The 24,789-nt window shown below is 35.3% G+C and overlaps 2 protein-coding genes across 2 annotated transcripts; both read right to left on the bottom strand.

The window, feature by feature from the left end:
* Positions 1–5,179: 5,179 nt before the first annotated feature.
* LOC108736312 (general transcription factor IIF subunit 1) lies at positions 5,180–22,070 on the bottom strand. The gene is made up of 6 exons (XM_018468686.2): positions 21,840–22,070; positions 21,610–21,782; positions 21,386–21,528; positions 21,237–21,330; positions 20,995–21,182; positions 5,180–5,298 (listed from the first exon to the last, which is right to left on the bottom strand). Exons 1-6 carry the CDS (start codon positions 21,858–21,860, stop codon positions 5,180–5,182), a joined length of 738 nt encoding a protein of 245 aa, XP_018324188.1. The 5' UTR covers positions 21,861–22,070.
* Positions 16,473–19,709, bottom strand: LOC108736311 (piggyBac transposable element-derived protein 4-like). The gene is made up of 2 exons (XM_018468685.2): positions 19,584–19,709; positions 16,473–19,536 (listed from the first exon to the last, which is right to left on the bottom strand). Exon 2 carries the CDS (start codon positions 19,507–19,509, stop codon positions 17,833–17,835), a length of 1,677 nt encoding a protein of 558 aa, XP_018324187.1. The 5' UTR covers positions 19,510–19,536; positions 19,584–19,709; the 3' UTR covers positions 16,473–17,832.
* Positions 22,071–24,789: the final 2,719 nt, after the last annotated feature.

Raw genomic sequence — 24,789 nt, 5'->3', positions numbered from 1 at the left:
TGTTAAATTGTAATGGTTCTTGAAGTCCTTGACTTAATAGAAGACCTACAGTCATGTCCAGGTCTCATGTTATTGATTACGATTATCGTGCAATACAGAATACAAATCAATGGAATACTTGGTGAGACTGACACTGGGTAGGTAGGTGCACATAAACAACTGTTATGAAAGTTGATATTTGTCTCTTTTATGCATACCGTTGTCCTTTTAAGGAAGGTGGCATGGCCATCTTCCCTGTGTTCTAATAGCGCGTACATTCGTCCCGGAAGGTTCATTAATTAAACCAATTAATGTTAATATGTAAATAGTTGGAAAACGATACGACTTGAAGGCATGAATGTATTTGTAATCGAATAAACGCCCACATGTTGACCGAAGCGAGTCAATCGACTTGAATGAACCTCTCATTATTATTAGATAGGTTCGTAGTATGTTGGTACATCTGGTTCTTTGATTGCTGGTTCACATTTTCGGTATTATTATCGATCAAACATGACGATTTGTGCAATGCAGTAGAAAATTCATTATCAATATTGAAATGAATAGTTGCTTCAGTAACCTACTTTCGTAAATACGATAAAAAATCAAAAAGAAAAACTGTCTTAATATGATGTCACTCTAATCCTTAAATGGCATAAGAAAATTGTTTCGTGAACAAATAACTCAATATCTAGGTATTCACAATTTTTGTGGTTATTTGGATGTATCACTTTCTACTTTTATCATTATGGGAAACATTAACGGATACTGCCTTCAACAAAAGGTAAAGAATTACAAGAATCCCAGAAGAACTAAACATAAAGTTAAATACAATATATGACCTCGAATATCCGTTACCAAAAAGCTTTAAGTTCTAAACCCAAAGTCCTGTCTTAAAGGGCTTTAACCCTTGGAACTTCAGCAGTTACATTTTAAAATCCAGCAACTAAATTCCAGTACTTCAGCATTATGAAAGTGTTTCAAACATTTTGAAACAGCTCGAATTACACACTTTTGTAATGTTCCTAGTTTGATTGGCAAGCCCCAGCTACTTGTTCATGAAAGCACATGAATATGCTCCTTCTAGTCCCTGGAAGAGCTGGAAGCACATTTTCAAGCACGAAACGTTAATAAAGTTGTTACTTTTACCGAGGGCATTGCCCCTTTTTCCTTTTTTGTATGCATAACCTAAACATCATATATATTCGTGACTTAGGCTAGATACTAGATTAGACGCTTTATTATATATTGTGTCTTTAAAGAGGAAACATGTGTTACACAAGTTATGAAACTAATTGTAAGATTGAGAACTTCTAGTTTTATTATTATTTAAAATAGGTATACCTATTTACGTTAGCATCCCTTATATTTTGATTATCTTTTTTTGTTTCAGGTAAGTCAAATTCCATTAGAAAGAATAGATTCACCAACAAAGGTGACAGGTAGGCAAGAAGTAGCTTTTAATTTATTATAATAGTCAAACTGATGAATATATTTTAATTGAAATTTAAATACATTTAAGGGTATTCAATATATTCAAATGATGCTCAGAATAAGCTTCAATTCGGGAAAATGCATTAACTATAACTTTAAAAACCTATTACGATAACACAACCCCTAAAAAAAATAAATGACTGTAACATGCAAGCTGAAGCTCTTCAATGTCGCTGGGTATATGTTAGTTGTCCTTGTTATAAAAAAACCGCTGTGATTTACTACTAATTCAGTCATATATGTTACCAAATGTTCTTGTTTTTACTATAGTTACTAATTGGGTAATTTGTTAAAGTGTATCTAATAGAACATGGAAGTATACAAATAGTTATCGTTTTGAGCGTTGACCTTTCTTGGAGGATTAATAAATGGAACATCTTGAATGAGATATTGGATTCACCCCTGTAACCTTACAAGTGTTGATTTTTCGTGTGGGAAGTCCATATGGTTCCCACTGTTTCGATTCAGTTGTACCCTCGCCCTCAAGACAAGTGTAACATCCTTCTTAATTTTTTGGAATCTTTTATCAAATAAGAGATTGGTAAACTTTGACTTTCAACTCTTAAACTTTTTATATACGCTGATTAGCAGTAAATGTCGGAGATGTCTGGAAACTTTGCATAAACGTTCCTTACACAACGTAAATGAGAACTAAGAAAGGATTTTTTAAAATTCAACACCTGGAGGGGTGAAAAATTTGATTTGTCGATCAAAGTACAACCCATACTCGTTAGGTTCTTTAGGTACTTTAGGTTCGTTATCATCATCATCATCATCATCATCATCATAAGGTCGTCAGTCCTAAGACTCATTGGACATGCTCCTCCATTCTTTCCTATCCTCTGAGCTAATCTTCGCATTTACCTAGAAGTTCCACATCCTTAACTATTTGTGAACAGTAATCTTATCTAGGTCAACCTCTACTCCACTTAATTCCTATTTATGCTTCTAATATGTCTTTAACTAGCCCTTCATGCCTGAGAAGGTGTCCTACCAACCTGTCTCAGCTGTTATATATATATCTTGCGCCCTCTGTTCGTTGATATTCTTATTACATTTATAGTTAACAATAAGATAAACAAGCAAAATTCGCTAAGCAAACTTGTTGTATTTAGTGACTAATGTGTCGCGAATATGAACCTTGAAAATGTTATGTCTAAAGAAACCAAGATTAGATCGAATAAAATTTTTCTTGTTAGCTCCTGCAAAATCAATCATTACAAATTAAAACTTTGCTCGACACAGGTTGTGTTTAATTAAATTAAAATCTCCCTAATACCTTCAACGGGTTATGGGCCCAGTTGATCGTAGTATTTGTACGTGATTTGCTCTAGTTCGCTGTTTATTAAAATTGTGCAATAATACGCAAAAATGGACAATACTTTAAAATATTCTAATAAACGAAACATTACACCTTTTAATGGCGAAAAGTATGCAGTGTGGAAGTTTCGCATTAAATCATTACTCGCTGAATTAAACGTTTTACAAGTAATCGAAAGTGAACAACCTACCGATAACGAAACAGCTGAAAATGAAGTTTGGGCAAGAAATGAAACTACTGCCAAAAGCGTGATAGTGGAATACCTTGGTGATTCATTTTTGGGATTTGCCAAAGGAGATATAACGGCCAAAGACATTTTGAACAATTTGGATGCGATCTATGAAAGGAGAAGCCTAGCAACACAACTTGCTTTAAGGAAACAACTATTAAGTTTAAAACTGCAAGGGGACACAAGTTTGCTACAACATTTCGCAAAATTCGACGATATTATAACCGAACTAATTTCTGCGGGTGCGAAATTAGAAGAAACCGATAAAGTATCTCACCTTTTGCTGACAATGCCTTCGACTTACGACGGTGTAATTACTGCATTGGAAACACTGTCTGAGGACAACTTAACACTTGCTTTTACCAAAACACGTTTACTGGATCATGAAGTGAAGATAAAAAACGAATCGGGTAATACAAGTGCAAAAGTTCTATTTACTAAAAGTACGTCCCGGAATGCAACAAATAAACCAAATAAAAACAATTGGTCAACGAAATGGAACAAAGGACGTCATCAACATGGAAGAAGCAACAGTTATCAACAGGACACACGCAATTTCCACAATACCAAATTTAAAGGTAACAAATTGAACAAACCATCAAATAATAAATATTTTAATAAAAAATGTGATCATTGTGGTCGAAAAAACCACACTCTTAATGAGTGCTATTATTATAATAAAATGCTAAACAATTCTGATAATCGAACACATACTCTACAGACAATTCAAACTATAAATGATTGTGAAGGTGAAAATGCGGGATTCGCGTTCATGATTAAACGTCCGATTAATGATGATGTGAGTGAAAATAATGAGATCTTATTTTTACTGGATTCTGGAGCTAGTGATCACGTTGTGAACCGCATAGATGTCTTCACAGAAATTATGGACCTTCAGGTTCCCATTAAACTTTCAATTGCAAAGATTGACGAGTCAATCACCGCCACCAAACGAGGAACTATCAAAGTCCAGACCAACCTTGGGGTACATGGAACCCTGGAGGACGTTTTATATGTACCAGAAGTGCCCTACAACCTGCTGTCAGTACGGCGAATACAGGAGGCAGGCATGACAGTCATTTTTGACAAAAATGGTGTACATGTAAATAAGGGCGGAAAAGATATTCTTACAGGTAAACTTTTGAATGACTTATATACTATATATTTTAAAATAGTAAATAACACTAAAAGTCACGCATTAACAACACATAAAAGAAATAGTTATAAAATATGGCACGAACGATTAGGGCATATTGGCAAAGCTAAATTTTCAGTTCTACAAAATAAAAGCATGATTGAAGATACAAATTCTATTCTGCAAATTAACCCTACAAATGATTTATGTGAAGCCTGTATAAAAGGCAAACAAAATTACCGTTCGCGAAAACTAAAAATAAGCCATATTAAGACCATTGTATGTCATCCATACGGATGTATGTGGACCTATATCTCCTCCTGATATTAGTAGGTAACCGAAATTATTTTGTTGTATTTATCGCTGGATGCACCCTATATACCACCACATATTTGCTTACTTATAAGTCCGAAATATTTAATGCTCTTAAAGACTTTGTAGCCTCACACACCTGACCAAAACGGAGTAGCCGAACAAATGATGCGCACAGTAACAGAAAGAGCTCGTTCAATGATCATAGGTGCAGACTTGAATAAACGCTTTTGGGATGAGGTTGTAATTACGGCAACTTACCTTATCAATTCAACACCAACTAAAGCTTTAAAGTTAGATAAAACCCCTTACGAAATGTGGCATAATCGCAAACCACATATTCATCATTTAAGGGTTTTTGGCTCTACTGTATATATCCATAGCGAAACTAGAAAAACCAAATTGGACTCAAACTCAATCAAAGGAATTATAATAGGCTACGAACCAAATGGTTATAAGATTTGGTATACAGAAGCCGAAAAGTTTATAGGAGCACGTGACGTCATTTTTGACGAAAAAAATTTTCAAAATTCTAGACCGACCGAGCCAATAAAATGTGAGAATTCACAACAACTCACAATAAACTTACCAAAATTTGATTCAATAAAATCAAATGAAATATTAAAATCTGATACTACAAAGTCAGATAAGGCAAACAAATCTGAAACACCAAATTTAGGCAAAATACAAACCATAACATCAAATGTTATTAATTACTTTTTTTATTTTTTTTATCATGCTTTTCCTCTTCATCTTTTTCTTCTTCATTATCAGAAGAGTCATCCTCTGAACTTTCCATCCACTCATCCATATCAGAAATTTTCAGATCTACAATTTATTTCTCAATATATTTGATACATATACATTAAGGTAGTCCTCAATATAACCATTTTTGAATAATAAGGCTCCCAAGGGCTTAAATATCTCTAAACATACAGGATTTATTGAAATAGCGGTAAGCTTTAGAGGATTTCAACTACATTCAATTGGGAATCGCAAGTACAGCAGCGAGATTAAAAGGCAAAAAAAGTTTCATAACAAATTAGAACCCAAAGCCGGTCTTGGGCGTAAATTAGCAGTGTAGGGCTGTATCTAAGAATTGAGATAAAAACTAAAAAGCTACATCGATGAAGAATATAAACAGTACCGGTGGTCAATCGATTGAAGTAAACATCAATAAAACTTACTACACATATGTTTAAACGTGAAGGTTTTAAAACGCGTGTTTTAAACACTGTAACAACACAATATAATCTAAATAAAAAATGTATTGAATTAGTGTTTGAAAGAGCGTTTTAAACTCATTTAAAAAAAACCCAACACATGTTAGACATTGTTTAAGCTCCTTTGGTTGGAGTAAAAATACTTTTTGGTTATAGATATGAAATATGGAAAATATCTCACAGGGTTGGCATGCTTAGAACAGTACTTCAAAACACGTATTTTAAACGCAACTAGTTAATGACAAGAACTTGCAAGATAAAAAACTTGTTTAAAACATCTGTTCAAAATAAATATACAAAACAATGTTTGAAACATATGAACAGATGTTTGGAACGTTTTGAATTTTATTTCACAAATTTAAAAAAAAATCTTTTTTCCAAACCTGATGTTAGCTGCCTAAACATGTAGAAGAAAAATTGGAGGCAATTGTCATATTATTGAGGCAAATTTCCACAGCACCATTGAGGTACTGATAAGACGCGTTAAATTTTTTGTACACATACCTACCCAGAGGATTATAAAAGGAACGTAGTAGTAACATTACCTACAAAGAGGGGCGCGGATAGGTGCGAGACATTTAAAACAATTAGTTTAACTTTCCATGTGTCAAAAATCATAATTAGAATTGTACACAGGAGGACGAAAAAAAGGGCGGAAGAACTATTAGGGGAAGATCAATTTGGGTTTAGAAGAAATAGAGGAACGCGGGAGGCCATTCTAGCTTTACGGGTAACGGTAGAGAAAACGATAGAAAAATGAAAGAGTGCGTACATAGGATTTGTAGATTTAGAACAAGCTTTTGACAATGTTAAATGGAACAAGATGTTAAATATACTTAAAAATGTAGGGATGAGTTACAAAGATAGAAAAGTGACACTTAATTTATATAAACAGCAACAGGCAGTTATAGAGCTAGGGCTGCAACGTAGAGAAGTAAATATTAGGAAGGGAATCCGACAGGGATGTACACTGCCACCGCTACTTTTTAATATATACATCGAAGACACGATCAACATCATTAAAGACAGTACAACTATAGGGATAGATATACAGGGGCAAAAGATCAGTATGCTTAAATTTGCATATGATATAGCAGTATTAGCATCTAGCAAAGAGGACATAGAGATAGCTTTAAATAAAGTGGATGCGGTACTGACAGATCAGTATTGTATGAAAATAAATAAAAGTAAAACTCAAATACTGGTACGCAAGGGAAGAAAAAGTAGGGAAAGAGCGAATATAAAGATAGGAGACGAAAAATTAGAAGAAAAGTCAAGACGGAAGGAGTAGTAGAGATATAAAGCAGAGAATAGCGCAAGGTCGTGTCGCCTTTAATAAAAGAAATCACTTCTATGCTTGCGAACAGTTAATTTAGAAATTCGAAAACGGTTGTTCAAGGTGTATGTTTGCAGCGCGGCGTTGTACGGGTGCGAAACATGGGCAGTGGGCAACAGAAAGAAAAGATTAGAAGCTTTCGAAATGTGGTGTTATAGGCGAATGATGTAGATACCGTAGACAGAAAAGGTTAGAAATGAAGAAATTCTTACAGGTAAGCCCACGAATGACTTATATACTATATATTTTAAAATAGTAAATAACATTAAAAGTCACGTATTAACAACACATAAAAGAAATAGTTATAAAATATGGCACGAACGATTAGGGCATATTGGCAAAGCTAAATTTTCAGTTCTACAAAATAAAAGCATGATTGAAGATACACATTCTATTTTGCAAATTAACCCTACAAACGATTTATGTGAAGCCTGTGTAAAAGGCAAACAAACAAAATTGCCGTTCGCGAAATCTAAAAATAAAAGCCATATTAAAAGACCATTGTATGTCATCCATACGGATGTATGTGGACCTATATCTCCTCCTGATATTAGTAACCGAAATTATTTTGTTGTATTTATCGATGATTTTACCCACTATACCACCACATATTTGCTTACTTATAAGTCCGAAGTATTTAATGCTTTTAAAGACTTTGTAGCAAAAAGTGAGGCTAAATTCAATTCAAAACTAGTGTATCTCTATTGTGACAATGGTGGAGAATACCTATCAAATGATTTTAAATCTTATTGTGTACAAAAAGGTATAACCTACCATCTAACCGTACCTCACACACCTGACCAAAACGGAGTAGCCGAACGAATGATGCGCACAATAACAGAAAGAGCTCGTTCAATGATCATAGGTGCAGACTTGAATAAACGTTTTTGGGGTGAGGCTGTAATTACGGCAACTTACCTTATCAATTTAACACCAACTAAAGCTTTAAAGTTGGATAAAACCCCTTACGAAATGTGGCATAATCGCAAACCGCATATTCATCATTTAAGGGTTTTTGGCTCTACTGTATATATCCATAGCAAAACTAGAAAAACCAAATTTGATTCAAACTCATTCAAAGGAATTCTAGTAGGCTATGAACCAAATGGTTATAAGATTTGGGATATAGAAGCCGAAAAGTTTATAGTCGCACGTGACGTTATTTTTGACGAAACAAATTTTCAAAATTCTAGACCGAACGAGCCAATAAAATGTGAGAATTCTCAACAACTCACAATAAACTTACCAAAATTTGATNCATAAAAGAAATAGTTATAAAATATGGCACGAACGATTAGGGCATATTGGCAAAGCTAAATTTTCAGTTCTACAAAATAAAAGCATGATTGAAGATACAAATTCTATTCTGCAAATTAACCCTACAAATGATTTATGTGAAGCCTGTATAAAAGGCAAACAAAATTACCGTTCGCGAAAACTAAAAATAAGCCATATTAAGACCATTGTATGTCATCCATACGGATGTATGTGGACCTATATCTCCTCCTGATATTAGTAGGTAACCGAAATTATTTTGTTGTATTTATCGCTGGATGCACCCTATATACCACCACATATTTGCTTACTTATAAGTCCGAAATATTTAATGCTCTTAAAGACTTTGTAGCCTCACACACCTGACCAAAACGGAGTAGCCGAACAAATGATGCGCACAGTAACAGAAAGAGCTCGTTCAATGATCATAGGTGCAGACTTGAATAAACGCTTTTGGGATGAGGTTGTAATTACGGCAACTTACCTTATCAATTCAACACCAACTAAAGCTTTAAAGTTAGATAAAACCCCTTACGAAATGTGGCATAATCGCAAACCACATATTCATCATTTAAGGGTTTTTGGCTCTACTGTATATATCCATAGCGAAACTAGAAAAACCAAATTGGACTCAAACTCAATCAAAGGAATTATAATAGGCTACGAACCAAATGGTTATAAGATTTGGTATACAGAAGCCGAAAAGTTTATAGGAGCACGTGACGTCATTTTTGACGAAAAAAATTTTCAAAATTCTAGACCGACCGAGCCAATAAAATGTGAGAATTCACAACAACTCACAATAAACTTACCAAAATTTGATTCAATAAAATCAAATGAAATATTAAAATCTGATACTACAAAGTCAGATAAGGCAAACAAATCTGAAACACCAAATTTAGGCAAAATACAAACCATAACATCAAATTCTAAAATTAAATCAAATAATATGTACTACAAATAATAAGTCAAAAATTCAAAGTACTTTTTCCAGTTTAAGAAGAAGTGACATACTTAAAAATGGTCCTATCAATTATAATGAGAATGTTGCGGATAGTTATCTGTTATGTGCGCAAACATTGTCACGGAACATTCTTAAATCCTATGATGAAATCGCCGAAAAAGATGATAAAGTGCAGTGGGAGCAAGCCATTAAGGAAGAGATAAACTCTCTTTTAATTAATAAAACATGGTCGTTTGTACCAAAACCTACAGATAAAAACATTATCGATCGTAAGTGGGTATTCACTTTAAAGAATGATAATGACCATGTAGCGAGCACGAGTGTGCGTGAACGGCTTATCGATTCGCCGACTAGCCGGGGGGGGGGGGTTTCTTCATGTGCGCCGTATTTGTAAATGTGTGTCGTACCTGCGTTCTGGGAAAGCAGTTAAACAGTTCAAAGAAAAAAAAAACTATCGGGACGTTTCCAGAAGGTTCCAGAAAGTAAACAAAAGAGTATTTAAAGGAAGAGATGAGAAAGGAGAAATAAATTGACTGTTGAGAAATGAATCCAGAAATAAATTCACAATGACAGCAGTGAAATAAATAGCGCAGTGAATAGTGATACATCAACAGTGGTGTAAATAAATAGAATAATTCATAACCTAAGTTTAGTAATAATAATTTAGTAGTGTTTTTAAGTTCTTTAATAATTAGTATAAATAAATGGTTTTTGTCGTTATCAGTCTTAGAAGTTAATTTTGTTAAACCCACGAACATTACAACTGGTGTCAGGTGTGGGGTTGAGTAAAAGACATTACAATGACAAAGAAGTTGTACGAATTAAAAGTAGCCGAGTTAAGAAGAGAATTGGAAGAACGCGATGAAACGACAAGCGGTAACAAAGCGGAACTTCAGTGGCGGCTCGCGGAGGCGTTGAAAAAGGATGACCATGATCCTGAAACGTTCCTTTTTGAAGACGAATTGTCGCAAACAATGAAAAGTTTGGAAAGCAAATTAGAAGAAAACAGTAAAAGTTTGGAAAATAAATTGGAAGAAAATAGTAAAAGTTTGAAACGTGAATTGGAAAAAAATAGTAAAAGTTTGAAACATGAAGAAAACAGTAGAAGTTTGGAGAATAAATGGGAAGAAAAATTTAATAAAAATATTCAAGAAACATAAGAGAAGATAAAAGTGCTGGAAGAATTGCTTTTTAATGGAAAGATAAAACCAATAGAAGGGGATGTTGGCGCATCTAGTACACTCAACGAAAAAGCCAAATCAGCCAAGGGAGCGGTATACGGTCAAGAACACGATTAAAACCACCAACGTTTGACGAAAAGTCCTCATGGACCACAAACCACAAGCAATTCGAGGCGGCTGCTAAGGCGAATAACTGGGCGCCTGAAGAAAAAAACACTGCGTTAACCTTTGCGATTCGTGGAGATGCATGTGACATTTTGAACACCCTTTCCCCGGAAGAATTGACGGTTTATGAACAGTTGGTCAAACGGTTAGTGTTGCGTTACGGCGAGGCTCATTTAACAGCGGTGTATCACATCCAATTGAAAACCCGTCAGCAGAAACCAACAGAATCTCGACTGGTCTATTCTAATACTCCAGAAGAATTAATGGAAAGGTTGACAGTGGAGGCATTTACTGATGGACTTCGGGACAGTGACACTCAACAACGCATACGCCTTAACCGACCTAAGACGCTAGCTGATGCATTGACTAGTGCATTGGAGTACGAAACTGTTAAACGGGCCTATAGCAAACACGGAAGGATTCGGCTACTGTGTGAAGAAACGAATTCGTCAGAATCTTTAGAAGAAACCGTCTGCCGAATCATCTCCAAGTTCGATAAAGAAACTCGAGGACGAGGACGCAGTATAGGAAAAGGCCAAGGGCGCCAATGCGTCAATACAATGTCGGTAGTCCCTTCGAACGAATCGCAATCGATGTGGCAGGTCCACTCCCATGAGGAGCTGGTGAAAGAGTAGATCAGTCATTTTGGGTGCCCTTGGAGTTGCACTCAGACCAAGGGAGAAATTTCAAGTCGGCTATATTTCGTGGAATATGCGAACTCCTAGGAATAAAGAAAACTCGAACCGAAATGAACCGGACCTTGATTAAATGTCTCTCCAAGGTAGTATCTGATCACCAAAGGGACTGGGGCCGTTATTTGCCTTTATTTTTAATGTCACACCGTTCATCTGTCCACGAAACGGCTGGCCAAATACCTGCCAGTGTCAATTTTGGAAGAAGTTACGACTACCTTGTGACATCAAATTCGGCTGTAAACCAGATGACTTAGCTGGAGATTATGTTACCAACCTTCGAAGAATGCTTAACGATATCCACGAATCCAGTTCGTCTGCATACGCAGATTGCTAATGACAGGATTAAATAAAACTACGATATTAAGGCTACAGCAGGTGGTTACCTAACTGGAGATTTTGTTGGGTTGTATAATCTTCGTCGTCGCCGTGGACTATCACCTAAGTTCCAACAGAATTGGAAAGGACCCTATGAGATAGTGAAGAGGATTAACGACGTGATTTACCGAATTAAGAAAACTCCAAATGGAAAGCAGAAGGTAGTCTATTTTAATCGCTTGACTGCATTCGCCGGTGCAAATGAAAAAGAAACGCGGGCCAGATTATTAAGAACTATTCCTTACGAGCCCACATTCGAAGAGTTCATGAAGGAAGGCCCCCATGTTAACAGGAGATTTGGAGTGACGCAAGAATTCCGACGAGACCGCTTTGCTATATCTAAGGAATATTCTCTGGTCCATTGCGTTTCAGAGAATCTCAGAATGAGCCGTGGTATCGCGTCCGAGTTCAAACACAGATTTGGCGGTTTGGAACATCTTGAAGAAGTACAGAAGAGAAAAAGATTGTTGTGCCTGCCTGACGGACGACGCAATATCTATCACCTAGTAACTAAAGATAGATGCTCCGATGAACCAACTTGTAGAGACCTTTGGGAAGCAGTAATGGAACTCCGCGGACATCTTCTGGAGAATAACCTACAGACGCTGGTGATTCCGAAGCTTGGTTGTGGACTGGACAACCTAGATTGGAGGATCGTACGGAACATAATCGAAGTCCTGTTCCGCCGTACTAGAATGGACATTTTGGTTTGCAGTAATAACCCGAATCGGACCAATCCTGAGAAAACCGTGGACTGTTACTTCTATTCCCGGAGAACTGCAGATTTCGGCATGATCCTGCGAAACGGAAAATGAAAATGTTTCGGGACGAAACATTCTTAAGGAGGGGGCAGTGTAGCGAGCACGAGTGTGTTTGTGTGGGATCGGGCACACGTGTGTGTGAACGGCTTATCGATTCACCGACTAACTGCGAGTGCCTTTCTTCATGTGCGCCGTATTTGTAAATGTGTATGTCGTACCTGCGTTTTGGGGAAAGCAGTTAAACAGTTCAAAGAAAAAACAAACTATCTGGACGTTTCTAGAAGGCTCCCGAAAGTAAACAAAAGAGTATTTAAAGGAAGAGATGATCGCCAAAAGGAGAAGAAATAAATTGACCGTTTCAGAAGTGAATCCAGATATAAATTGACAGAGACAGCAGTGAAATAAATAGCGCAGCGAATAGTGATATCAACAGTAATGTAAATAAATAGAATAATTCATAACTTAAGTTTAGTAATAATTTGATAGTGTTTTTAAGTTCTTTAATAATTAGTGTAAATAAATAGTTTTTGTCATTATCAGTTTTAGAAGTTAATTTTGTTAAACCCACGAACATTAGAATATGTATGTATGTATATGTATACAAATGCATACTCATATACACTTCGACGACTCTGACTTAGTAGGTATGTTTTGTCGTTGTTGCTATCACCTCTCGTAATTTAGTGATAAGCATATTGGTGAGTAAAGCCAAGAACTCAAGTATGACAGCAGCAACAAAGTTTTCCTCGTTAACTCGAGGTAATCAGTAGTGGGAAGAAATTAACTTGATTATAATAATGGATAATTAATGAAATGTATATGTTCATAAGGGTTGTACATGTATATATTAGAATCAAAGCCCGCCAACAACCACAGCCAGTAGTGATCATTTTTAGACCGCCAACGGCTATTCGTGATCATTGGCGAACTTTGATCCTAACTAAAAAACAACAGGTAATGTTGACTTGAAGCAGTTTAATTTAATCACTTTAAACAAGAAAGGTGACTCATTGAATTTATGGAAGAGTAGACGGATACCAAAATAAGGACGAGCAGAATTGTACAGAGGTGAATGATAAGAGTTCATTGAACTGACAATAAAACCAAGAGTTTTAGATGCTTGTGGGGCTTATATGTTTTTAGAAAGATAATGAAGAGTCAAATATTACTCCTAGATCTTTTATAGAGCGAATATAATTAGGAGTTGATAGTCGAAAAGGATACTATTGTACCAACCACGATAATATGAACAAACCTTACATTTCTTAATGTTGAGAAGTAGGCCATTGACCTTGGACCATTATGACTCTTTGCAATTTACTACAATATAATGTAGACCTAATATTAATGAAAATTTTCGCGTCGTCAGCATAGAGTTAAGGTTTGCTGTAACTAATAACATAACAATAACCCTGGAGAACATCAAAGGGAGTAGGGAGAGGGAGTCGCTTATTTTGACCTAACCTGTACTTATTATTATATCGGGTTGTTCGGAGTCATTTCGTTTTTTCCCGACAGAGGATTTAATTGTATTCTTTTGCACCCAACTTCACATTTAAGCCGTATAATTTTTATATGCTTCGAGAGCTCATATAGCAAGGCTTTTGTGTGAAAAATTCCAATTAATTCTATGCAGTAATTTTTGGTTGGTGCCCTTTTAAATATGGAGAGCGATAAACAGCATTTTCGACATATCTTACTGTTTTACTACAGGAAGGGTAAAAATGCTGTTCAAGCCAGAAAGAAATTGACTGATGTGTATGGAGAAGGTGTGTTGACAGTACGCCAGTGCCAGAACTGGTTCGCTAAATTTCGATCCGGCAATTTAGATGACGAAGATGCAGCACGTTCGGAAAGGCCGGTTGAAGCTAATAAAGACGCGCTAAAGACATTAGTTGATGTGAACCGTCGAATAACAACACGTGAGATCGGATTGAGGTTAAATTTATCAAATTCAACAGTTTATGACCACTTGAAAGGCCTGGGATTATCCTCAAAGCTCAATGTATGGGTTCCCTATGTTCTCACAGAGAGAAATCTGTGTCGCCGCATTGACGTCTGCGATTCGCTTCTCAAACATCACGAAAATGATCCGTTTTTGAAGCGCAACATCACTGGGGACGAAAAATGGGTTGTATACAACAACGTCAAACGAAAGAGGTCATGGAGCAAAAAAGATGAACCGGCTCAAACCATTTCCAAAGCCGATATTCACTAAAAAAAGGTGATGCTGTCTGTTTGGTGGGATTTTAAAGGAATCGTTTTTTTTAGCTTTTACCGGATAACAACGATTAATTCGCAAGTCTACTGTCATCAGCTGGACAAACTGAATGATGCACTTCAACAGAAAAGGTCAGAACTAATCAACAGGAAAGGTGTAGTGTTTCACCAAGACAACGCGAGACCTCACACAAGTTTGGTCACTCGCCAAAAGCTTTTACAGCTTGAATGGGATACAATGCTACACCCACCATATTCTCCAGACCTGGCACCATCGGATTATTATTTGTTCCGGTCACTCCAAAATTTTTTAGACGGTAAAACCTTCACCTCAAATGAGGAGGTCAAAAACCTCCTCGATCAGTTTTTGCCAGCAAAGACCAAAAATTTTATGAGCGTGGAATTATGCTACTACCAGAAGGATGGCAAAAGGTGTTGGGCCAGAACGGTCAATATATAATTTAATAAAGTATTTGTTTATTATACGAAAACTGTCTTTCATTTCCACAAAAAAAAAAGAAATGACTTTCCGAACAACCCTATATTATATTAGTTAGGTACGACTTTAGCCAAGAAAGGAGAACACCCCCTTATACCTAAGTTAAAAAGTTTACTTGGAAGCCTTGAATGATTAGCCGCGTCGAATGTTTTAATAAAGTCTTGGTAGTTCGTACTAAAACAGGATACTGTACAGTCCATGAATAACAGTAGGCTAGCGAATGTGGAGCGACGCCGGACAAAACCGTTTTGTTTCTGGATGATCTTGACTAGAAAAGAGTTAGAAAGTTGATCTACTATAATAACGTCTAATAGTTTAACAGAAAAAAAACAATATAGAAATCGGTCTGTAATCTACGATATGTTGTTGGTCTCCAAATTTAGATGGGTGAGATTGAGAAGATTTTCCAGGAATCAGGCAGATTACTATGGAAAAACTACAATTTTTAAGAAAAGTAAAAAGTAGGTAGTATGAGATCGGACCCATGATGTAGATTGCTATTGATTTTCGTAGGACTTCACAAACATCACTTCGAGTTACTTTAATTGAGTTAAGGGAATTAATTATATCATGTAAAGACTGAACAATATAATATGAAAACATGCACAATTGTAACTAGAAAAATTAGTCATATTTGTAATTGAGGAATACATTATTACAAATTGCCAGATTACTTTAACAAATGAGTAATGGATGTTTATAAAAATTAAAATAGTGGATGTATTTCATTTGCATATTCTGAAGAAATTTGTCCAAACCCAAAAGACCTAAAGATAGCACTTGAATATAAGAAAACAGTAAAAATATGGATAGGCAAAAATCACAAAGTATATTCCAAATCTTAGCCAGAAAATATACAAAAAGCGGAAAAACTACTTTCTAGGATTGATACATATTGTAATGTTCGTAGGTTTAACAAAATTAACTTCTAATACGGTTAACGACACAAACTATCTATTTAGACTAATTATTGAAGAACATAAAAACACTATTAAATTATTATTAAACTTAGGTTATGAATTATTCTATGTATTTACACTAGTGTTGATATACCTATCACTATTCACTGCGCTATTAATTTCACTGCTATCAATGTCAATTTATTTCTGGATTCACTTCTGCAACGGTCAATTTATTTCTCCTTTTTAGGCGATCGTCTCTTCCTTTAAATACTCTTTTGTTTACTTTCGGGAACCTTCTGGAAACGTCCCGATAGTTTATTTTTCTTTGAACTGTTTAACTGTTTTCCCAGAACGCAGGTACGACACACATTTACAAATACGGCGCATATGACGAAAGGCGCCCACGGCTAGTCGGCGAATCGATAAGCCGTTCACCCACACGTGTGCACGATCGCACACAAACACACTTGTGCTCACTACAATATATTTGCATGGTTGGTTCTGCAACAACCCAGTACACATATGCCCATTCAGAATGTGCATACAAAGACGCCAGTGTTTGGAGACATATGAATTGAATACATATTAGATGTGCAAAATGTTGTACTTTACATGCCATTCTGTCAAGGGCTATAAAAGAATATCACTGACCAAAACAACTAGTCCTAGAGTTGTCGAAAAGTAAAAGAAATGTCACGAGGTAATAGTAATTCAAAAAGAAGAATAACACGGGAACAAAGAAAAAATTGTGATCTGTGCCAAGAATTACAGGAAACTTAAAAAAAATTGAAACAGCTTGACGATAATTATGCACAAGGTCTATTGAGAATCGAGAGAATATCTGAAAATCAATTATGTAAGTTAATCTTAAATCACAATTAATGTTTCAGTTATCAACATTCAACATCACTTAGTGTTGTTATGTATATTTAATGTTGTATTGCTCACATCTACACATCATATTTTTATATAACACAAATTTATTTTTATGCATGTATTTCTATACATGTAATGTCATTGCATGTTATGCAAATGTTTATAAGATTAGTAGTATAAAATTTTATGAGTAATTTTGCTATAGAAATAATTCACTTTTACTGAAGAAGTTGTACATGTTGTATTTTTCGAATTGATGGTAATTTAAGAAATTATAAGAAGTAAAGAGGAAAGCAAAAATCGTATAAAGGACTCCGGTCACTCTTTATTACTGTGTGTTCGTGGTTCAAAAAGTTATAGGTTTCTGGAAGAAAAAAAAACTTCCCTTTGTCATGTAACTCAACTATCCATAAATTCAAATGTTGATGTTGGTGATGTTCTGACACAATTTTTTTTCAGTTTGAGAAACAGCTAGACGTTGTTGATTGTTGCAACAACTCAATTCTTATAATCCGTGACTTCAGTAATAGTTATATTCGATGTTGCCTCTGACGATATTACGGTGACAATTGGTCGATGATAACTGAAGCAATTTTGACTACTTTTTTAACCGTGCAGCGGTCACGTCAATGTTCAGGTCGGGCACAATCGCGCGGATGACAGTGGTCATCCACAGTTTGTTTAGGGCCACCTTACGGATTTAATATCTTTTTGTGTTACAAGGTAATCAGAATTTATTACTGATGGTATAGAGAAAGTATTAATTACCAACAGAACTCAAAAAATATTTTTATTACATACATGATAGTTATTTTACAAGTTAATTTGTATTTTCCAAACACTGTAGACATATGTCCGTGAGATGTTCGCCACAGGCCCAAATTTGACACTTACAGCACCATCTTCTTATAGTTTTGTTCCTCTGCCCCCCGCATGGTACCTGGTCTCTTTTGAGGAACTGTTGATTCTTCTATGCGTAGCAGTACACGCGCTCGTCGTCTAATTTCCTTTGGAATCGTTAGAACTGCTGTCCTACGTTCAATTTGCGGTTTAATTAGCTCCCAGCTAATGTTTTGTAGAAAAATCCTCCTTTGAATTTGTCTTGATTCTCGAGTATTGGCTTTGTATATGACGAATGCGTTGATCGCTGATATGTTCAACAAGTTGTAAAACATAACTAGAGGCCATCGTCGAGTATTTCTTGATACATCATATTTCTGGCACAGCTGATCAACTAAATCAACACCCACTTTCGTCATGTTATAAAAGGTTACAATTTCCGGCTTTTTATGATCACCGGTAGATACATCTATAGTATCGTCAAAATGCATGCTCGAGAGAAGAATTACACTTTTACCCTTCTTAGGACAATATGATACTAGGGTACTATTCTTGCCAAATCCAAAAATTGACGATTTCGCAGGAATACTTCTATTGGGTAAAAATTCCTTAGGTATCTCGCGTTTGTTCTTGCGCATTGTTCCAACGTATGTGAGTTTTTTCTCTAATAGCAGTCTTTCAGATACCGTAACACTCGTAAACCAATTATCAGCAGTAATATTCCTATTCGTGCCTTCAACAGGATTACATAAGCGTAATACAATTTCTTCTCCAGAGTTACCCACTTGATATGGACCTTCCGGTTGTTTTCCAACATAGGGTTCTAAGTTTATAGTGTAGCCAGTTTTACAATCAACTAAAGCAAAAATTTTCAAACCATATTTAGCCGGTTTGCTCGGTATATACTGGCGAAACGAGCAATTTCCCCTGAAAGCTAATAACTGTTCGTCTACTGTCAAATACTCACTGGCGCAGAAGTATCTTTGGAAATTATTTATTAATAGTTCATGCAAATCTCTGATCGAACACAATTTGTCAACTTCTTTTCGCATATGTCTGTCTCGTATGTCGTCGAATCGTAGACATTGCAGCAAAAACTTGAAACGGTTCTCACTCATCTTCAAATAACACGATTCAAGTCCATTGCCTCTTGAATTATCCCACAAGTCGTGCATGTATTTTCTGGAGCAACGCAACGATCCGATAAGGTACAATAGTCCAATGAATGCGCGAATTTCAGTCACATCCGTATCAGCGGCGTCACGAGCCCTACAATATTTTTCTCGCACAACTCCAATTTTGATGTTTGTTGAAGCAACAATCATGCGAAAAACGTTATCGTCTAAAAAGAATTTCAAAATATCTATTTCTTTCTGCACGCCATGCGCTTCTCTTCTTGGGTCAGGTAAATGAATGATTATGTTGCAGGAACGTGTTCTTACATTTTGTCGAGGCTTAACTTTGCACCATTTAGTAAATTTATCTTTACCGATGTAAAAATTTTCCGACTCACTGTCGCTGATGTCATCACAGTCGTTATCGCTTTCTAAATCACCCGCCTCTTGCTCGGATCCAGTTTCATGTGGACTTTCTTCTAAAATATCTGCTTCAATTTCGGAACAACTTTCTTCATCCTTCTCATTTTCTTCTTCACTCATTTCCTCGAACCATTTCAGCCAGACACTTGGATCATCAGAAGTCAATTTTCTTTTTTTGGTGTCCTCCATAGCTGAAAATTTCCTCCAATATGGATCCTAAAATGCTGTGTTGAACTAATGTAAAATATAAATTGCAGTAGTACCTTCAGCGATGAGAAATGGTGGAAAATATACACAGTGTCTATGAAACCAACACTAACGTCAATGGTCGCGTGGATGACACCTGTCCTCCGGGTAACTTTAACTCACACCAAAAGCCTTATTACTAAAAATCAATTCAAAACTACTCGTTCATACCACATGCGTATACATAATAAGCAGCTATTGGGAACCACAGTTCCCCACCTAAACCTATACCAACTCTATCAGCAAATTAAAAGTGACGGATGACAAGTGTCATCCGCGCGACCACTGAAGGGTTAAGTAAAGCACAGGTTATGTGTACCGTAGTAAACAACACTCTATTCACTGTAGGTATCCAAGCACGGTGTGGCGATCGAGATGACGTACGTCGAACCGAATGGAAACCAACAGTGATTATTATTAGTCAAAATTCCGTATCAAGTGAAGCAAAACAAGTAAACAACATCCTATAAAAAAAATAGGCTATGTAAAACGTTTCTTTCAAAACCACTGACAGAAATCCACTCGCAACAGAAAATCAGTTTCAAGAAAGACGTACTCGCTGCAAATGATAAGGACGCGACAACTGTTCTTTTAAAAATTGCCACACATTGAGGAGCCAACGTTCTCTGCTTTCACTTTATCGGCAGCGTCCGTTTTAGATTTGTTTTGTATCTTTCTACTCATGTATTGTTTATTTGTTAGATTAGATTAACTGTGATTGACAATGTTTTTGTTACAACCTGTCTTGAGTAGCCATTTATTCTTTTAATGTTGTTAACGTGTATGTATTCGGTGGAGTTGGTGGTAGGTAGGTCAACGTGCCATTGTCGTAGGTCAATAACAACCTCAAAGGTGGTGTGGAAATTTGCCTTACAATTAATAAAATACATTACCATGTGTAGTAGCCTAGTAGTAAACTGTTTATATTTACATTAGCCGTTGAACAACCAGCACGGTATATTTACAATCCCTATCAATGTTGCTGCTTGGTTGGTATCGCAACCGTGTACTAATACCTGTGTTGCTAAATTCAAGCCTAGAACCTGCTTTAAGAGATTGCCATTTGTTTTTTTTTCTTACAAAATTTTTTATCCCTTAATCATGCTTCTTAGTCACACCGCGATTACCTATTACCACCAGTTAACACCCTTCAAAGCTTGCCAATTATTCCAGAAACACCCTGTATATAATATGTGGGATCGCATTTGATGGGTAAACATTTAATTATGAAAATAATGTTTTACTCCTTGCATTTTTTTTACATTGATAGTAATCACCTGTTGATCATTTTAAGTTTACAATTATATCGGCCCAAAGTGATGAATCTAATTAAATCTACATAATTCTATTAGGTAATTTTTTGATGTCTGACTTAGTCCAAAGGTACCTTCAACAACATATTATTGTATTGTCTTTCATAATTTTTACCTTTAGCTTTTTTTCCAGACTGCTTTTTCCCTTCCCCTTCCTCTTCAACATCGCCTTCATCATCACCCTTCAGTCTTTTTCGCAGCATTAAGGAAAAGTAATTCAAATGTTTATTTCTTTTACTAAATTCTTGTTCAGCTTCTTCTGCTGAAAGAGCTTTAAATCGCTGAATAGGTTGAAATTTATACCTACAAATAGTGAAGTTTAATAAATTTATTTGTTATAATAACATATGTACTGACCATTCTTGCAAAGGAAATGCTTCAATTGCACCATCAGCCGCATGTGTAAATACATAATATGATGCATTTTCACTAACGCCTCCTTCCCTAATACCTACAAAATTGTGGCATACATTTCCATATACAAGACACTACATAATATCACTAACCCTTAAATTTTTTGACAGTACTTCCATAAGACTTCAAAATCCATGGCTGGTCATCAGGTTTATATTTCCTTTGAATTATACCTAACTTCTTTCTTCTTGCTTCTTCTCTAGCTTCTCGTCCAAATTCTGAACCTGCTCCAAATCTATTAATGTTAAGCAAAATTAGCTGCAAGATTGTTCAATAATTAAAATTAAATATTTACTTCATTTATAATAACACTTACCTTGGAGTCTCTTCATCAGGCCCTTTGAATTCTTTTAAATTATTTTCTCGTTCCATTTTTACTTGCGTCCATTTTGAAATATCAACGTCTAAAGTTGCATTAAATCTCATAACGTGGTATCTCTTTTGCAAATTCTTAGGTACACGAATACTGTATTCTTGTACAGTGGAGCTCTAAAATATAATTCAATATTATATGCACGAATATTTATACATAAATAAGGTTCTCACAGAAGCAGCTGTTGAAGCCATATCGTTCGAATTTGAGTATATTACGCTTCTTCACACATATATTTAATAAAAGATTGTAAAATTATTCTTTATGAACTTAGATACCGCTAATCTATTTATGCACTAAACCATATTCACTAATCATTTGGCTGTTATCACTGTTATTGTACATCAGTAGACTATACTATAATAATTGTGTCTGTGACAGAAAACACACTGCGCGGTGCCCAGCGTTGCCAGGTTCAGTAGATAGAATTATCGCACTTTTTAGGTAAAATTATCGTATTAACATAAAAAATATCGTACGTTATTGCGTATGCGCATCGGAGTAATAGTCTAGTGGTGGGAGTATGAATTTGTAAAGAGAGTCTGTGTACCCCAGTGGTTTTCTCGGTTCTATTATACCATCAGTAGATGACACCATAAAAACTTTCCTGACAGGCTAATAACTTCAAATAAAAAAATGAATTTGAGAGTCCATAAACAATTAAATTTAGTGTATATAGTGTATATATTTTAGCATTACAAAATTGTACTTAAGTTCTTAAAATCAACTATTCAACATACATAAAAATATTTTTTTTTATAATAAAATCTAATACAATAATAATAATCAACGTATTAATTCTGTTTTATTATTATATCGTCATCACTATCATCACCATTATTCTTATTATTATTTTTATGAAGATTATTCGAATTAAAACGAGATAACATTTCATCAGTGATCTTAAATTTATTGCATCCCCAATTCATTTCAACACACTGACTTGTAAGTAAAATCCCGTTAACCGCAGCCAGTTTAGCAAGGAGAAGCTCTTAGGATCTATCTGAGAAGGTTTCGAGAATCAAAAGAGCCGAGTGTGACCGGCTCTGTTGTAAATTAGAGAGAATTTGTATTTTTATGAAGTGAAAATTTTGTTCTATTAACAAAAGATTTTAAGAAGGTAGAAAAACAAGGCAACAGGTTGGCAGAAACAAATATCATAGTCCCACTACATATTACTATTTGAAAATATTTTTTTATACCATAAGATACGTTTAATAGAAATTTGAATTACGATATCGTACATCGTATTTGAAGTAAAATTATCGTATGTCCACATAATTATCGTACAGGCTGGCGGTGTCTGCCTAGCATCAACGTTTACTAATGGAAATGCCTTAGCGGTCAGAATTGTGGTACAACAAAAGAAAGAGATGGAACGAAGTTTCGGACAATATCCATCTCTCTCATGATAGTGGGTAAGCGTATCATGAAAGAGATAGCACTAGTCCGAAACCATAAGCCATCCTATCACTTTTCGAGCCAAGAAATTATTACGACGTACGGCTAAGGCACGTCCATTAATATATGGCTATGCTGCCTGGGGTGTCTGGGGAACATTATCGAAACTAATTGAATAGTTCCAAAATCCCCCGAAATCATTTTGTAGCATGAACTATCATTTATGTATAACTATTGTGATATATAATATAATAATATACTTATCCGTTCCTTTTTCTTTAAAAAAGTCGAAACGAAAGAAAATTAAATGATAGCATATATACATACGTACATTCTCTTCTTAGCGCGGGAATAATGTATCAGAAATTTAAACTCTTAGATATAAATCGGAAATATTCGGTAGACACGCCGCCTGTGTCTGCCGGAAAATCATCATGTCAATTCGATTCTATCCATAGATAAATAATAGATCTCTCACTCTCACACTGATGAGCCACGAAAAAAGTCGAACGCTGACAGCTATGGCTTAAACCTTACAATAAGAACAAATTAACTGTCACATTTTTATGTCCCACGGAAGACGGATGCATTATTAACGTTATTGTTTGGTTGGGTAGTTTTATGACAGACCGGAATTTTCTCGATGCCCCTGCCCACGCTGTATGTTGAAATAATGTCTTCGAAAAGTATGTTTCATTATGATTTCCACGTATTTGCTTTAATTCAAATGTCTCATGACGTTAAACAATGGAACATTTCATTAAAACCGTTTTGTGCTCATAGAATATGAACATTTCATGCCCGTTTGCACAGACGTTTTACTAAGACAGACTTAACAAAGTACTGCTTAAGGATAAGTCTTACATAACTTCCAATTCGTTTGCACCGTATGCTGTCTACCTGCAACTTAAGTAAGTAATGCTTAGTTGTTGATGGTTTGGCAACAACGGTAAAATTTAGTAATTTGTAGGGTTTTTTGTGCAGAATGGTCAAGAAGTTTCAAATTTATTGTGTCCGTTAAGTAACGTCTGGTGTCGTGAAGTGTTGTTTGCCGCCTTTTTCTGCTGTTATACGTTTTTGTAATTATTTGTGTTTTGTTAGGTTTTGTTGTGTTTTAGTTTGTATATATATTAGTGATATGGTCTTAGAAACAATTTTTAGTTGTAATTGGTAAAGTGTAGAGACAATTTTCTTCTGAATTTCGTATAAACAATCTTTTCCAACTAAAAGCAGTACTACAGGAGTTTAACTTTTAACGCCAACTGCCAAAATGAACTCTTAAGTGTAATCTAAAAGTGTTTATTTTCAATAAAAACCAAACTTCTGATAAAACGTACTACTATTGTATATTATTAGTTCATCTTCTATTACTAATGATTAGCTATTGGCGTTCTTATCACTACTCCAGTTAAATTGTGTACATTTTCAAATTTCTAATATATCATCAGATACTAATTACTACTCTTGGAATGTAAATAATCCGTACATTGCAATACAATAACATAAATGATAGCACACACCAAGTTCCATTTAATGATAATTTAATTTAATAATTATTATATTGTTTATTTTATTATTTAATAGTAACATGATAATAACCTCTTTACTATAACGATGTTATTTTCTTACGGGGAAAAATGCCGAACTACTGCCGAAATTGTTACGACAGGCTTAAGCAATGCTTAAGTCAGGAACATCCTGTGCTTAAAGTTACGCATCTGT

This window comes from Agrilus planipennis, unplaced genomic scaffold (assembly GCF_000699045.2).
Source record: "Agrilus planipennis isolate EAB-ADULT unplaced genomic scaffold, Apla_2.0 scaffold110, whole genome shotgun sequence".
Taxonomy (NCBI): Eukaryota; Metazoa; Arthropoda; class Insecta; order Coleoptera; family Buprestidae; genus Agrilus; species Agrilus planipennis.
Note: the sequence above shows the minus strand (reverse complement) of the source record. Positions and strands in the feature narration are given on the sequence as shown.